A 17438-nucleotide genomic window follows, 5' to 3' on the forward strand; every position below is an offset into this window, starting at 1 on the left:
AGCGGGGGCTCCCGGAGGCGGCGGCGCCGGGACTCGGCGGCGGCAGCGGGACAGGGGAGGGGAGAGCGGACACCGAGGGGACACCGAGAGCAGGCACTGAGAGCGGTGAGTGCGGGACGGGAGAGCTGACACTGAGTGCAGGGGGTGAGTGCGGCCACTGAGTGCGGGAGGTGAGTGTGGACATGGAGTGCGGGAGATGGAGAGCAGGCACTGAGTGCGGGCACTGCGAGCGGACACTGCGGGCGATCCCCTCCCTGCGGTCCCGTCCTCTCCCGCCGGGACACCCGAGGGTCCCCAGCGAGCTCCCGGTGCGCTCCTGCATCCCCGCCGCGCCGGGAGCATCGTTCCTAGCAGGGGAAGCGGGATGCCGGGATGTGTGCGGGGGTGGTCGGTGTGCGGTACCTGGTGCTTGCAGACACCCCTGGGATGCGGGGGGATGCGGGATCTTTCCCTCCGTGCCACGCACAACTGTGGTTCATCCGGCCGAGGTCTGTCCAGTGGTCAGGTGGGTGCTGGGGAAGAGCTTAAGGAGGGCAGGGATGAGCAGGGAGACACGGATTTTGCCTTAAATTCCCCCGTTACCTGTATCTCAAGGGCTTCCTGAAGGATAGAGGTGGGCAGTGGTTTTCCTCCGTGTTTGTTTGAAATGGCTGTGGGCGGATTTTCATTTAACGACTTTGACACCCGGGGAGCTCTGGAGGCCACGGGAAGGAGATGCATAGTTCAGCCGTGAGCTGGGAGAAGAACCAGCTCCCGGTGTTTGCCTTGGAGCTGCTGCCTGCTCCTTGCGCAGACACGAGCTGGGGCGCGTCTCTAAAGGGTCACCGAAGGATTGTTCCCTGCTGATCTTCCCCAGGACACTTCGGGGTCATGTCCCCCCTATATCTCATCTGGATGTTTTCCTGGCTGAAAACACCACAGGCATCTCTCTTTTTTTTTTTTTTTCAAGGGCGGGGAGGGAAATATTGTGGACAGTCTTAAAATGTTCTGGTTTTCTTGAACACAAATATATAGATATATAAGTTCAGGTAAACATTTAAAAGTTGTTTGTTTGGTGCCAAACCAATTCCTCCCTGGAATGAGCAGGGTTGGGTATGGAGCATCCCATTAGCTGTGCCAAGGTGACACACAGGGGCACACAGGTTTTTACTGGGATGGAGAGGTGCACTTCTTGTGGGATTGTGGCTTCAGAGCTGGAAATTGATTTAAATATCGCTAGTTGGAGGATTTTTGGGTGGGATGAGGCTTGGAGCAACCTAGTCTAGTGAAAGGTGCTCTGCCCATGCAGGAGGGTTGGAATGAGATGAGCTTTAAGGTCCTTTCCAACCCAGAACATTTTGGGATTCTAGGATGGCTTGCTGCAGATTAGGATGAGGAATGTAATCCTTCCCTGGCAACAGTCTTTGAAAAAGAGCAAAGCTACAGAAAGGTCATGAAAAGGATGAATCCACCAGGTCTGAAGTCTGGTTTTGCCCTCTGCCAGGGCAGGGAGGGGACAGGCAGCCGTGAATTCTGAGTTCTAGCAGCAGACTGTGCTCCTGCCTTTTGGTGCTGTGGTGATATGTGCTGCAAACAGTTCCTAGAAACCCACTCAGGGCTCATCAGGCCAAACCACACCGCTGCACATTCCCTCCCACACAGCTGGGGAAGGTGTGGGTTAACAGCCCTGCACCCTGCAGGATTTTCTGTTTCCTGGACATTAATTGCTTTTATTTGTTTACGCTGAAGCTGCAGCCGCAGCCTGTGGCTGAGCTGAGGGCTGTGTCCCTGTGGATGCAGGGAGGGATGGCAGGGAGGGATGGCCATGCCAGCGAACCTGGGGACAAGAGAGGTGCCATCACCAGGTCACATGCATGAGCTTGCAGCTACTTGCACGTCTTGAGTCAGGCACCAGCTTAATTTTTTATCTGCCAGTTTACGGGGTAACCCTTGCTCATGGGGTCAGACCAGTGGTCCTTTAATTGTATAAACAATTAATCATTAGTAAATTTCAGAAGAATAAATACCCAGGGAGGCTGCTGGAGGCTGCAGCTGTACAGATGCCATACCTTATAAGCTTCATCCATCCCAGAATTGTGAAATGGTTTGGGTTGGAAGGGACATTAAAGATGGTCCAGTTCCAACTCCCTGCCATGGACAGGGACACCTTGTACTAGACCAGGTTGCTCCAAGCCCTGTCTAACCTGCCCTTGGGCACTTCCAGATAGTAAGGGGAAGCTTGCTCCCATCTCATTCCCACCCTCCAAGCCCCACCAAATCCTTGGGATTGGCTAGGGTTTTAAGCAAGTGAATGCACCACAGCCTGGATGCCTTTTGTGGAGGGAATCTGCCATCTGGCTCTTCCTTGGAGCTTTGTAACCTCCAGGAAAGGCATCTATTCTGTCAGTGCAAACCTAGAACCTGGCTGGGAGAGGCCATGGGGTTAAATGGGACAAGGTTCAGGATAGGGACAAAGACTTTTAGTGCAGGGGAGAGGAGAGCTCACAGCTCCACAGGGTTGGCACAGGGCTGCAGTCTCTCCCTGGCAGTGCCTCCTCTCTGCCCGCAGCAGCCGCAGGGCTCTGCATGATTTATATACATTTTTTTCGAGTGACCAAAGCTCTAAAATCCACAGCCTTAAAAAAAATGTTTTTGTGCAAGAGGCTTTTGTGGATGACAACAGAGCTGAGTAGCCACAGCCCGGAAGTTTTTTGGGGATGATTTGAACCCACAAATAGCACACAGCCAGTTTGGTTTGGTCGCTCTGCCCTCAGGCAGATGGTTCCAGGGTTGTCCCATCAGCAGATGGATCTGAGCAGGGAGGGATTGGCTGGCTTGTTGAGATTTCCCTGTGCTAGCAGGAGTTCCCAGTTCTAGATCTGCACTGAAGGAAGATTAGTGCTAAAGGAGGTTTAGGAGGTGAAAGTGGGATGCCAGTGTGACAAATCCAGGCTCCTTTTTCAGTCAGTGCAAGGGGAAAACTCCCAGGCACTTTGCTGTCACAGTTCTAGTTTCTGGAAAGGGTCAGCCCCAGTCTATTAGTGATCTCTGCATGGCTGAATACAGCAGGCAGGGACTGGTGGGGGTGGCAGGACCAAAACCATGCCCAGGGGTGTGCTGACACTTCAGCAACCTGATGGTTATAGTTTGGGACTATGTCCTGGTCTGGTTTGGTTCCTGGTGTACTCATCCAGGGATTTCACAGCCACCTGAAATCTAGCCCCAAAGCATCGGGTGCTGTGTTGGTTGTGTGTGGGAAAAGAAAGTGGTGAGGGGATCAGGAAAGCACAAACAGCAAAGGATTAGTGAGATCAGGGAGAAAAGCTGCAGAATATTACCTCGCCCTTGAGCAAATTTTGATACAGGGGGAGTGGATTTGCCAGAGAAGGGAATTCTCAGTCAGGATCTGTGAGCAGAATTAGTGAATTCTGCAGGTGTTTTTTTTTTTTTTATTTTCAGGAATTATTGGCTGTGTTATCAGCAGCATCACCAAGCTCTAAGCTGGGTTAGGCATGAGGAAACTGCAGCTGTGCTATCACAGCAAACCAGAACGGTGCCATTCCCTAACATGGTTTGGGAGATAGGAGGGTGCAGGAGTTGTTCCTGGCTGACAGTTTGTGTGTGGCCCCCCATTTGAGTGGGGCAGCAGCACAGGAATGGCCCAGCCAGCCCGGCTGATCTCTGAGAACCTAATGTTGTGAAAATCAACCCCCTCCTTGCACGTGATGCTTGGATTCTCACAACAAAGCCACCAGCCCCATTCAACCTTTAGTTTCCTAACTTTCGGGTTCCATTCCCCTGCTTTACTCCCCCAAACACCACAGGGCCTCAGGGGCGCCCCCCTTTTTGGGATGCATTTGCCAGCAGCTTTGTTTTTGCTCTGTGCCCTCTGAGCACAGCATTGCCTGTGCTGGCTCCACTGCTCTCATCCCCTGGCCCCATCCCAAAGCTCAGGCAACACTGAGCCCATGTCGAGAGGCACTTGCTGCCCAGCACGGCTGAGCTGGCTGCTGGCCCAGCTCACTGCCAGGCCAGGAATTGCAGGGGAGCTGACACTGCCGTGGCTTCCGTGGGGGATCCTGCCACCTCCCACTGGCTTTCATGGCTCGTCTCCCAGCATCACAGGGCGTTCGTTTCCTGAGGGATACAGGATACAAGCTTGGACAAACCCTGCTCGGGCTGCACTGTGTGTGTGTGTGTGTGTGTGTGTGTGTGTGTGTGTGTGTGTGCGTGTGCGTTTATGGAGGAAGGGAGAATTTGAGCCATCTTCTTTTATTTGAAATTTACCACAAGGTTATTTTGACCTTTTTTCTGAAGAGATCAGGTTGTTTTAAGTTGTGCCCTTCAGTAAATCACATGGCATCACCTTTTATTTTCCAGAGCGTCCCAACCTGTGCAGGTCCCTGTCAGAGGAGTAACAGGAATTGGGCTGATGTAGATCTAACAGGGTGCCTAAGTGCCTTGAGGGAAATAAAATCTTCTGTGCAATTCACTGTTAAGTAGTCCCAGCACTGCCCAGTGCATTAGGAGCACAAGATCTCATTTCCTTCAGGTAGATGATATCCCCATGTCCTAAATGGGAAAGTGTAAGACCAGTTTAGAGAAGCCTCAAGCACCTGGCCCCTCTCTGATTGTGGGGATTTCTACTTCTTTTCCGCTCTCTGATGCTGGAGCGTAGATAAGTTCTTCACACCCTGCTGCCTGCCCTGGCAGGGCTGGTCCCTGACACAGACCATCAAATCATGGAATCACAGAGTGGTTTGGGTTGGGAGGGACATAAGGGCTTACCCAGTTCCACCTGCCTGCCATGGGCAGAAACACCTTCTACTATCCCAGGTTGCTCCAAGCCCCATCCAGCCTGGCCTTGGACACTTCCAGAGATCCAGGGGCAGCCACAGCTTCTCTGGGCAACCTGTGCTGGTTGTAAATCGCAGTAACTCCTCACAGAAGGGATCTGAGCTCTGAGTGTTTCCTGCTGCAGTCCAGAGCAATATTGGCACCTAAATCTGTGTCAGGAGAAGGAAGCAGGTAATACCAAGACTGCACAGGAACTGCTTCTTGAGCCAGTCCATGGTCTCTTATTTTCTCAGCTCTGGAGAGGCCTTTCCAAAACACGGGGCAAGAATAGGATGGAGGAGCTGGCACTGTGCTCCCAGGATGGTCTTTCAAAGTTTTCTCCAGCCCTTCAGAATGGTTTAATTACAGGAGGAGATGTTTGTGCTCAGGAAGGACCAGCCTTCAGACAACAGGGTTTGGGATGGGGCTTATTCAGTGCATCTGAGCTGGGTTCAGCCTCTCCCAGAGCTGAACTGCTCCCTGCCATCATGCTGCACTAAGAGCTGTGACACCAAAGTTAACCCCATGTAGGAATGGGTCACAATAAAACCCAAAGCTTCAGAATGACCTGGAGTCCCCCCTGGGACTTTTGCTCAACTGCCAGAAGAGAGGAATTCAGGCATTAATCACCTGCAGCTCTCCAAACCAGTCTGTTGGCCGCTGCTGTTATTTTCATGCTCTCCACAACCACTACTTCTTTTTTTTTTTTCCCTGTTTTAAATGCCATGCATTTATTAAAGACTTCCCCAAAGCTGGGTACCCCTGGTTCTCCCTGCTTTGTTTACCAGGAATTACTGCCTTTTTGGAAGCCTGTGTAAACCTCTGATATCTGAACACCAGCCTGCAAGCAAATCTATCACATTGGTCCAGCCTCAATCCCAGACAGTGAACTCGGGGGCCAGACTGGTGGGAAAATCGACCATACTCTGTAGGAAATTTTCTCATTCAAACCCTTCCATCAGACTGTGACCAAAAAGCAAAAGAGCTGGAAAAAAGCTCGGGTTTCCAATTACCCTCTTCAAAAAGGAGAGAAAAATTGGAACAGGATCGTTCTCCTCCTGTGCCGGGAGTTTTTATTGTGGATGTCATGATCCAGCCTGGCCATCATCCACGCCCTCCTTCTCGCCTTGCAGCTCCCTCCCTGAACAAACGATACTTGGTTGCTGTTAATTGGGAGCAGCCAAAATAACTGAATCCCCCGGAGATGGGAGTGAGGACGGAATCTCAACGAGACACCCCGCCGATGAATGTGGCTTTCAGCTGCTCCTACGCCCCCGTGAAGGGAAAAGAATAGGGGCTCTGTGAAAGTGAAACAGCCAGTGCTGACCTTGGGTTTCTGGGTTGGTGTTTTTTGTTGGGTTTTTTTTTCTCTTTCTCTCTCTTTTCTAACGTTAATTGCTCGTCACTTTGTCCCATCACATGATCGCTGGAAGCTGCCAACTTATTCTCACTCACTCACATCACAAGGTTTGAAATAAGCAGAGTACCAGGTTCCTGATTTAGCAGTGTTCAGCCCATATCAGATGTGTTTCTTGTGATTTCGGACTATTATTTTGAAAATCTCTGCCCTTCACTGCCTGTTTAAAACTGGCATTTTCCAGCTCTGAAAGCCTGCCTAGAATAATCTGTGCTGTCAGGGAGATGTGCAGTGCCCAGGCTCTCTGAGGCGATGCTCGCTGCATGCACTGAGCTCCGGGGATGAGAGACCTTGGCAAAATCCTGGCATGAGTACGAGCGGTGCAAGCCGGAGCCAGGCTGTGCCTGGGACAGAAGCTGCCTGTCTCTCTCACACCCTTGTCAGCATGCAAAGCAGGCAGGCCATGGACTGCATTCCCATGCATTCCTATTCCCAGGCTCAATTGCCACCCTCCCATGTGTTGCCTTTACTGTTTTATGTGCAGTTTTCAGCAGGTTTCTCCACAGGAGAGCAGCACCGCCTCTGCTCTCTGCAGGTCTCTCTTGCCCTATGCGTGCAGATGTGCCCTCTTGGATGTTTTCAGTTCCTGTTCTGCTGGGGTTCATTCTGTCTATACTCTGTGTTCTCCAAGACGTAAGGAACTTCAGCATGTCCTTCTTCTGCCTCACCATCATGATCATTGAATCATAGAATCCCAGAATGGTCTGGTATTAGAATAAAATTCCAGTATTGCTGGGTGGAACGTGCCTGGGCTCGTCCAGCCCTTGCTCTGGACCAAAGGTGGCAGCTGTGGTACTTCACCCCAGAGACACCTTTGGCTGGCTGGAAGTTGCAGTTAGGCACTTGGAACAAGTCCAGGCATGGTAGAAACTCAGTTTACCTCTGGTGGAAAAGGTTTAGGCGATGGTGAAGAGGAAAGGGAGCGGATTCCACCGGAGGGTTAAATCCAGAGTTTTATTCCAGGGTCACAGAGCTCTGAATCTTGGTAACAGCTCCAACAGAATACTGACCGCATGGTCTCCGTGACTTTTAAGCTCACAGGGAGGGGGGAGGGAAAGGATAGGTGAGCCACCAACCAGGTGGGAGGGGGAGGGTCTCAGGGGACAATGACACCTGGACAATGACCCCAGGTCTGAGAAGCATCTTTTGAACTTCTGCCAATCACACGATGCCCTTGCTGGTATGTGGAGCTTGATGGACATCACTTCGGAAAGGGGGCAAGGGGTAGGGGAAGGAAGAGGTTGGCACACCTGAGAAGGAACTGGGACAGGATATTGCTTCACACCGCAACAGTCTGGGTTGGAAAGATCATTTTGTTCCAACTCTTCTGCCAGGGGCAGGAAAAAATTCTTCCCTGTGAGGGTGGTGAGGCCCTGGTACAGGTTACCCAGAGAAGTTGTGGTTGTTCCATCCCTGGAAGTGTCCAAGGTTGGATGGGGCTTGGAGCAACCTGGGATAGTGGAAGGTGTCCCTGCCCATGGCAGGAGGCTGGAATGAGGTGATCTTTAACATCCCTTCCATCCATCACTCCACAATTCCGTGATTTATGAATGAACTCCACTAGCTACAAGAAGCTAGAATTGATTGGCTGTGCATTGGAACAGGGCAGAGTGAGTATTGCCTCCTGTTCACACCTTGCCCTCATAGGACTGCCCCAAAGTCAAAATTTGCCTTGCCTGCCTAGATTTTGGCATGTAACTCCACGGGGATACACAACCTGCTGAATGAACTGCATGTCCCATCATAGATCAGGACCCTGCAGACCCTTAGGAGAGAAAAAAAGTCTTTATGAGTGTGCACAACATTAACTGCCCAGCAAGTGTGCTCTCTTCAGAATTATACATTTGTGAAACTAAAACAGCATTTCCAGGGACCATTTTGCCTTCTGTGGGTAAGGCAGCTCCATCAAACACAGCAGACAAAATCCCCTGTGGCAAACAGAGAAAAAACCCTCCAGCCTTGAGAGACGCTAAAGGAGAAAGCCAAGGCAGTGTAGGGCAGAAAGAATTTTCTGGAAAATGAAAACTAATTATGATAACTCCCCTCTGCTAGAATACAGAAGCAGTATGGAAATATTTTGTTTCTTATCAGATGCTTTGGGTTTCTACAGGAAGTGAGACTTGCTGCCTGCTTGAGAGTCTGCTCTGACTTTGCTCTTTGTGCTGTCTCACCCTGGACTGTCAGGTCCCACCTCCTTGCTTTCAGAAACTCTCTCATGGTGTTTAACACTGTCATGTCCTCTGTATCACAGTCTAGCAGGGATCTCCCATCATGGAATCACAGACTGGTTTGGGTTGGAAGGGATCTTAAAGCTCCTCTAGTTCCAGCCCCCTGCCATGGGCAGGGACACCTTCACTAGACCAGGTGCCCACACAAACTGTTGATGTCTCACCACTGGACACAGCTGGTAGGAGAAAAATTGTGACAGCAGAAAAATTGGCTGTTTTCCACACTCAGGCAAAATACTTACATGTGTTTCCCTTTTTTTTTTTTTTTTAATTTATTTTTTTTATTGCTTCCTCCATCCCCTGCACCTCCAGTTGTGTGCATATAAGCTTAGGAGACAGATTCTGCTCCTGCAAACCTGTGTGGGTTGGTTTCACAGGAGTAACCATAGCCCTGCACAGTCTGGTGGTGCCCCAGCAGCATCAATTTCAGTTTACCATGTGCATTTGTGAGGAATTCTCCTCTATTTTGTATAACACAAACACCAGCAGGGAAGAGGGGTATCTAGGTTATTGGGAAACAGGGGGTATTGGGAATTAATTTAATGCCAGGAGTTGTTCTCTACACATTAGGACCCTGCTGTGCCCTGAATATGAATCTTGCCAGCCAGAGCTTAGCAAGCCTGAAGGTTACCAAGGAGCAGAGCAGGCAGAGGAGTGCCCAGCACTGGCTTTGGCTGCTCTGAGCATCCAGGGATTTCTCTGGCAGTCCCTCAGCATTGGCTCCATGGGTGCTCTCAAAGCTCTGATGCTGTACCCAAACTGCAGCCAACTTGGATGTGAAGCTTCTCATTTCTTCAGTCCTTCTCAGTCCTGATGCTTCTTACTTACTGGAGGGATAAGGGCTGCAGGTTTGGGACTGTGGATTCCTCCACTTCTCCCTCTGCCATACTCACTACAGTAGTAATCCATGGGAAAGTTGTGTGACAGGGAAGGTTAAGTTTCTTTGCAACCTCCATGATTTGGTTGGGACCCTCTTAACTCATCTGCAGACAGGCTGTTTATCCCTTAGATGAGTAATTTACATCCCAGTTTTGTCCCTGAGCATTTTGTTCTGGGGTAAGAGGTGAAAAATCACCTTCATAAATCATCAGATGCTTTCTTGCCAACTAACTGCTTCCTGCAGCCCCTTGTTGGCAGCTTGTGGCTCCTGAACACGCTCCAAGGTGACTGCCTGAGGAAGTGGGGAGGAAGGGCAGGCTTGTGACATTGTTGTGCCCATCTGATGCAGGCTGACCTGCAGGGACAGGGCTCTCCCATCCCCCTCTGTGCTGAATTTAAGTCAGGGAACAGATATCCCTGGGAATCTGGTACTCCCTCAGACCCTTCTCTAACTCTCCAGGAGATCTGGTACCCCTAAATTTGACTATATTAATAAAATCATGGAATGGTTTGGGTTAGAAGGGACCTGAAAGACCATCTTGACCCAACACCCTGCCACGGGCAAGGACACCTTCCACTATCCCAGGGTGCTCCAAGCCCTGTCCAGCCTGGCCTTGGACACTTCCAGGGATTCAGGTGCAGCCATAGTTTCTCTGGGTACCCTGTGCCAGGGCCTCACCACCCCCACAGGGAAGAATTCCTTCCCAGTATCCCATCTATCCCTGCCCTCTGGCAGTGGGCAGGCATTGCCCCTTGTCCTGTCCTTCCAGGCCCTTGTCCCAAGTCCCTCTCCAGTTCTCCTGGAACCCCTTCAGGAACTGGTAGGTGCTCTAAGGGCCAGCGTCTCCATGGTGCCATGGTTAATCCCACTGGGAATGGCAGCATGCTCTTCTCCCCGGTGCACCACCATTAATATTTCCTCTTTCTCCCATCCCCTCAGGGCAGGAAGAGACGTTCCCTGGTGCAGGGCTGAAGGATGACAGCCATCCTGGAGCGGCTCAGCACTCTGTCCCTCAGTGGGCAGCACCTCAGCCGGCTGCCCCGGCTGCTGGAGGACGGCCTCCCCAAGATGCCCTGCACGGTGAAGGAGTGCGAGGTGCCGCAGCTCTTCCGCGAGCCCTACATCCACAGCGGGTACCGCCCCACCGGCCAGGACTGGCGCTACTACTTCCTCAGCCTCTTCCAGAAGCACAATGAGGTGGTCAACGTGTGGACTCATCTCCTGGCGGCGCTGGCTGTGCTGCTGAGGTTCAAGACGTTTGTGGACGCCGAGCAATTGCCTGTGGATGCCTGGTCCTTGCCGTTGCTCATTTTTGTCCTCTCCTCTGTTACTTACCTGACCTGCAGCCTCTTGGCCCACCTGCTGCAGTCCAAGTCAGAGCTGTACCACTACACCTTCTACTTCGTTGACTATGTTGGAGTCAGCATCTACCAGTATGGCAGTGCCCTGGCTCATTTCTACTACAGCTCTGACCAAGCCTGGTACGACAAATTCTGGCTTTTCTTCCTGCCAGCAGCAGCTTTCTGCGGCTGGTTGTCCTGTGCCGGCTGCTGCTACGCCAAATACCGGTACCGACGGCCTTACCCCATCATGAGGAAGATGTGCCAGGTGATCCCAGCAGGGCTGGCTTTCATCCTGGATATCAGTCCTGTGGCTCACAGGGTGGTTGTGTGTCACCTGGGGGGCTGTGAGGAGGATGCTGCTTGGTACCACACGTACCAGATACTGTTTTTCCTAATCAGTGCTTATTTCTTTTCCTGCCCTGTCCCTGAGAAATACTTTCCTGGCTCTTGCGATATTGTTGGCCACGCCCACCAGATCTTCCACACCTTCCTGGCCATCTGCACCCTGTCACAGCTGGAGGCCATTCTTTTGGATTATAAGAACAGGCAGGAGATTTTCCTGAAGAGACATAGGCCTTTCACTGTTTATCTCTCCTGCATCTCTTTTTTTGGCTTGGTGGCCTGTAGTGCCATCACAGCTTACATCTTGCGATGCAGGATCAAGGCCAGCCTGGCTAAAAAGGACTCCTGAGAGTCACGGACGTGACAGGCATGACATCGCCAGAGAAAATCAAGAAAAAAGGCATAACATACTAGAGACATGACTGTCTTACTTGCCTAACATGCCGTGACTAACCAGGACCCTGGATTCAGATGGAGGGCTGGACACTTCATGCTGGATGCATTTTCACAGCAGGGATTGCCTTTTGCCATCTGGGGGGGACATGGAATGTTTTAAGCCAGAACAAGTCACTGAACCAAGGATGCTGAAACAGGCAGAGGTTCCTTGTTCATTCTGGTAGAGCTGTGGGTAAGACCTTGCTGAAGGTCAGGGAGGGTAGCCTGGAGGCTGTGGGACTGCAGAAGGGTGTGCCAGGGCTCACAACACCATGCGGAGCACAGCTGGATATGATGACCTCTCTGGGTTTGGCCATATCTGTGTGAGAACTGTTCCTATCAAAGGCAGTAGGAAGGTTTCAGAAAGTTTGTGTTTCAAGGGTTCAGGTGTGAGGGCACATGTGGCACTGTGGCTGCTAGAATCCTTTTCCCGTTCCAGCCAGGTTCTCTCTGAGCTCCCCTTGTCAAGGGTGTCAATGTTAGGTTGCTTAGGTGGCTTTGGGAAAGCATCCTTGGAGATCCTGGCTTGACCTGGCGTCCTTTGGGACAAACGGTCTGTGTCATCTGTCTAGGGAGTCTGACCAACCTCTACCAATGTCCGTGAAATGTGGACTAACTTGAATGCGATCTGTTTGATACAGAAAAGGCTCTGCTCTTCCAACAGCACTACTGTGGGGAGGTGGAGTTTTCATTCCCCTCTTAATGGTGCTTTGTGTCCTTGGTGAGCATTGTGGGAAAGCTGACCTTGAAGCTGCAGGATGCTGTTCTATGATGAGTGGGGCTGTGACTCTGGCATGTTTTTATCAGTATTAGATGAAGGTGAAACAGCAAAAGTAAAGGAGAGTCCTGCACAACCTCAGGATGGGTTTGTCCTTGGGACTTGGTGATTCCTATGTGGAGTAGCAAAGATAGTGGTCAGGGTCACTTAATGTCCATGGGTCACTCCTGTCCAAGGTAACAAAGGCTGTATTACTGTGTCTCCCACTAAAAGAATCTATTCAGTGCTTGCCTTGGGGGAATATTGAACATGGAGCCACCAAGAAGGATTAAATCCTTGCTAAAACCAAGGAATCCATGGGATCTATCCCAGCCACGGATTTGTCTCATTGAGCCCAAGGGCAGGCAAAGGAATTGTGATTGCTGGTTCTGAGCAGGCAGAGTGTAGGGCTGGGGATATGGTTGGTGAGGACAAGCACTGATTTCTGCACTTCATCTGTGTTTCAGCTCTTGAGGTGTGTGTGTGTTCATGTTCCATGTGTGTGCCTGGGATTTGTTACCCAGAGAGGTTTTGCCCTTCCCTCCAGAAGGGATTTTATATCTGCAGAGCCTCCTAGCTGGGTTAAGATTAACCTGAAGGAAACAGTGCTGTCCTGCTGGAGGAGCGAGGTGGACTGGACAACAGATTTGTTAATAGGTGGTGGAAAACAGACCTGTAGATTGGCACTATGCTGGTCCTGTGTTTAGCAGGTAAATTTGGGACTCATGGCCCTTTAGAAAATTAAATACAAAGAGAGAGGGAAGTAAGTTTGCTATAGGATTATAGGAGAAGAAGTCATAGGAAAGCCTTCAGGAGGTCATCAGCTCCACCCTTTCTCATCAGTCTTGGCCTCAGCTTAGAAATTAATCACTTGATTTCATAGGGTGTTTTGATGGTACAGATGGTACAGCCATGCTGACCTAGAAGAAAATCCTCCTCAGGGGAGATGCCAAGCAGGGGTGGTCCCGCTTGCACCTTGTTAAACCTCTTCCCATGCACAGAAGTTCATCTCACCACAGAGTGAGCCAGTGACGGGAGAGGGACCTTTGGGAAACCAATCCTACTGAAAAAATGTCAGTAATTTTCGGCTGGTTTTAATTCTGAGCCAACTTACTTGGACAATGCAGCTGCTGGCAGGGAAGGGCTGGAGTGGAGTCCAGCAGCAGTTCCTCCTTGCATGGCAGCTGGCTGCTCAGCTCACTCAGCTGCACCGATGGAATGCTCCCTCCATGGCCTCTGGCTTTGTTTTTGGGTCTCCTCCCAGTCTGAGAAAAGGCTTCCAGTGCAAGCAGCTTTTTCTCACAGGCTAATTTGCCTTGGTTTTGTGGTGGGTAAGGCAGAACAAGGCTCTGGGTGTGGAACTGGCTGGATGGTGTCAGTGGGTTTCTGTGCAGAAGCAGAGGTAAATCGGGCTGGTCCAGAGCTCATTTGTGGGATGAAATGGAGAAAGATTGGGCATGGCTGGTAATAGCAAACCTGCTCTGCTGCTATCTGGAGTTATACTGGGACCAAAGGAAGGGATGACCCAGGTATCCCCTTCTCTGAGGGTTTGAAAATGGATGACATGCCCTGCCCTTGTTCAAGGAGGGTGAGTATGGTAATTCTGTCTCGTACAGGGACAGGGAGAGGAGCCCACATGGCTTTTCCAAGGTACTTCTGATCATATTTTCCCCTCCCTGGCTGAGCAGAAGTGGACAGTGGAGCAGTGGTGTGACAGTGGAGGTAGTTTTGCACACTCCCACGTTTCCCCTCAGGTGAAGCTGTGCCCATCTCCATGTGGCCCTGCACTCCCACCTGGAGCCAACCTCCTGGTTACGATGATGGGTGGAGTGAGCTGAGATCTGTGCTGCTCTGAGGATGTGCCCTTGTGTCTCAAGGGGCTCACCAACACTGGAGCTTCCTTCATCCCTGTCCCCATCCTCCTCTTCTTCCAACCAGCTTCTTTCTTTCCTTCATCCTCGTACCTTATGCAACTGACTGCCTTCCTGGGCAGACTCCACATGCTGCAGTCTCAGCTGGGAAGTGGCTGTGGAAGCTTTGCCAGTGATCCAGAGGACATCAGGGCTGGATCTGGAAAAAGCCAAAGTGCCACTGTGATAAATGCTCAGCTTGTCTGAGCCCCCCAGGAGCTTCTCCTTGGGCTCACTGCATGGAGCAGGTCTCCTCCATCCTGGTGTTCCTAAGAAGGCATGCCTGGGAAGAACGTACCAGTGGCCAGGCTTGGTGAAGAGCTGACCACCAAGGGTTGAGCACACCTGAGATCTCTCAGGGATCCCTGAGGTCACAGTCCTCTCCCTCAGGAATCTCTGGTCCTGAGGTAGTGTTCCTTCAGATCTTGCAAACCAGGACAGCTCCTGAGAATTCATCCCAATGTGCCTTGTGCTATTTCTTTTGGGGATTAATTCTGAAGGAACCTGAGGATCAAGGGCAGCCTCTTTGCTGTCTGCTCCATGGTCCATGGTTGCTCCTAACAGCCAATTCCCACTGACAGGATTTGCTCCGTGTACAGAGCAGGAGGGGAGGATGGAGACAGGTGCCTTCAATTTGTATTTATGCCTAATTTGTGTAACAAGGCAAGGACAGGTTCCTCATGTGCCTTGCAATTTACATCTTTTACTGACAAGATTATTTTTAAGCACTGTTTGTTACTAAACAGAAGTACAAAAGAGTTTATATTTTTTTCCTTTGGGAAACAGGGAAGGATATAAGTGTTCCTTATTAACCATCCCCTTCCCAACTCCCACCTGCTGACTTTGTATTGTTGAAAACATTGACGATATTTTAAGCTTTGTACTGTACTGATCTTTATTTAAAAACTTTAATGGAAAAAAAAAAATCTGTGAAAGCAAAACAATTGGTGTGGTGTGAAATTCCCAAATGCACAACTGCACAACTACAGAAGGTTATGAGTCATTAGAAAAAAATAGGGATAATAATTACAGAGAGGATATATTAGAGAGATTATAATTACAATAATGAACAATAAGGTGTGGTTTTATCTGTGCATCTCAAAGCACTTTCAAGGTTTCGTGATATCTTTTGGATTTCATTCCATTTACCCAAGGGAAGTGCAGAACAACTGCCCTGATACTGATTAGAGAAATTTTAGTTCATCATCCACAGTCACAGAAGGGTTGAGTTGGGAAAAGATCTCTGGGGGCCACTTGGTCTAACCCTCAGCTCAAGCAGGGCCACTCAGAGCTGGTTGCCCAGGTCCATGTCCAGATGGATTTTGAATATCTCCAAGGATGGCGACTCCATCACCTCCCTGGACAACCTGTGCCAGTGCTCAGCCACCCTCACAGTAAAAAAGTATTTCCTGATGTTCAGAGGAACCTCTTGTGTTCCAGTGTGTGCCTGTGCCCTCTGGTCCTGGCCCTGGGACCTGGTACAGAGCCTTGCCCTGTCCACTTTGCAGTCTCCCTTCAGGGATTTATACACACCTATAAAATCCTTTAAATATTGCCTAACCCGATCCTCTTCCACCAAGGCACATGTTCCCTGCTCCAGCCCTTCCCCCTGCTCTCAGGGACCAGGGGTTCCTGAAGGCTGATCTCATTGGTAAAGACTGAGGTGAAGGCTTTTCCGTGTTCTCTGTAGCCAGTTCCATGTTGCTGAGCAATGGGCCCACAACATTTTCTCTACTCTCCCTTTTGTCACCCTATAGAAACCCTTCTGGTTGTCTCTGACATTCCCAAACAGATTCCAGTTGGACTTTGCCTTTCCTCATCCCCACACACTCAGATAATCTCTGTGTTCCCTTCTATCCATGTCCTTGCTTTCACCCTCTCTCTGCTGCTTCTGTGTTTTTCCAGGAGCTCCCTGTTTATCCATGCAGGCCTGCTGGCATTTTTGCCCAGCTTCCTGCTCACTGGAATGGACTGTTCTTGAGCTTGGAGAGGACTCCTCCCAGGCCTCCTTATCCCAGGGCATTCTACCAAATGGATAGAGGCCTTTGAAGAGGCCAAGGTCTGAAGTCTAGTGTTTGATGTTTACCATTCTCCCTTCCTTCAGGATCCTGAACTCCACTAGCCAGCTCTCCTTTTGACGCCCACATTTCCAGTGAACCATGGCTGGTGAGTTTGATGTCCAGCAAAGCACCTCTCCTTGTTGGCTCCTTGATCACTTGGAGGAGGGAGTTACCAGCACTGCATTCCAGAAACCTCCTGGGCTGCAAATCACAGAATCATAGAAAGGTTTGGGTTGCAAGAGACCTTAAAGATCTTCTTCCAACTCCCTCCCATGGCCAGGGACACCTTCCACTAGACCGCGTTTCTCAGGGCTCCATTCAACTGGACCTTGAATGTTTCCATGGATAGGGCATCCACAGCTTCTCTGGACAACCAGTGCCAAGGCCTCACCAACCGCACACTAAATAATTTCTTCCTAATACCCAATCTAAATCTACTCTCTGGCTTCACTTTGAAGCCATTCCCTTGTCCTGTCACTACATGTTTTTGTAAATAGTCCCTCTCCGTCTTTCCTGTAGGCTCCCTTCGGGTACTGGAAGACTGCAATTAAGTTACCCTGAAGCCTTCTCTTCTCCAGGATGAACAATCCCAATTCTCTTGGCATTTCCTCTTTGGAGAGATGCTCCATTCCTCTTTACTTGTCCTTCCAGCAGGTATCAGGGTGGCTGAAGTCCCCCATGAGGAGCAGGGCCTGCAGAGAGGCAACTGGCCCAGTACAACATCACCCACACTGGTTATCCCTTGAACCCTTCCCCTGTAAGCTCTCTGGTAGCTCATCATCCACTCAGAATTCCAAGCACTCCAGCTGTCCTCTCACTGCAGGACGGCTCCCTCTCCTCACCTTTTTGGCTTGTCTGTATCCCTCCACTGCAACATTCAGGTCGTGGGAGCTGTCCCACCTCACCTTCCTGATCCCAACAAGATCATGGCCCTGCAGATGCACCCAGATCTCTGCCTCATCATGCCCAGTCCCCACACTGCTGGTGTTCTCTACACACACTCCAGAGAGACACCCCAGCACACCGACTTCCCAGATTTAGGGATACCAGTTTTAGAGATTTCTCCATCCTGGTGTTTTATTGATTTTCTGATCCCTTTCTGTCATATGACTCCAGATCCTCAACTCATCAGCCTTATCTGGGAGGGTTGTGTGTGGTCACATGCATAATTCAGCAATTTTTTCTGAATTTCAGAACTTAAAACCGCTAGAATATATTTTATTTTTCCTTCCAATAACCAGTAATTTTAAT

The 17438-nt window shown here is 50.4% G+C and overlaps 1 protein-coding gene across 1 annotated transcript; it reads left to right on the forward strand.

Annotated features, from left to right (window-relative positions):
- On the forward strand, positions 1-15033 carry PAQR8 (progestin and adipoQ receptor family member 8). Its single transcript, XM_059843091.1, has 2 exons — positions 1-105; positions 10280-15033. Exon 2 carries the CDS (start codon positions 10316-10318, stop codon positions 11372-11374), a length of 1059 nt encoding a protein of 352 aa, XP_059699074.1. The 5' UTR covers positions 1-105; positions 10280-10315; the 3' UTR covers positions 11375-15033.
- The last annotated feature ends 2405 nt before the right edge of the window (positions 15034-17438 follow it).

This window comes from Haemorhous mexicanus, chromosome 3 (assembly GCF_027477595.1).
Source record: "Haemorhous mexicanus isolate bHaeMex1 chromosome 3, bHaeMex1.pri, whole genome shotgun sequence".
In the NCBI taxonomy this organism is placed as follows: domain Eukaryota; kingdom Metazoa; phylum Chordata; class Aves; order Passeriformes; family Fringillidae; genus Haemorhous; species Haemorhous mexicanus.

What these genes read in the sequence shown, in the direction of transcription:
- PAQR8 (XM_059843091.1), top strand. Translation starts at nt 10,316, where the DNA reads ATGACAGCCATCCTGGAGCGGCTCAGCACTCTGTCCCTCAGTGGGCAG.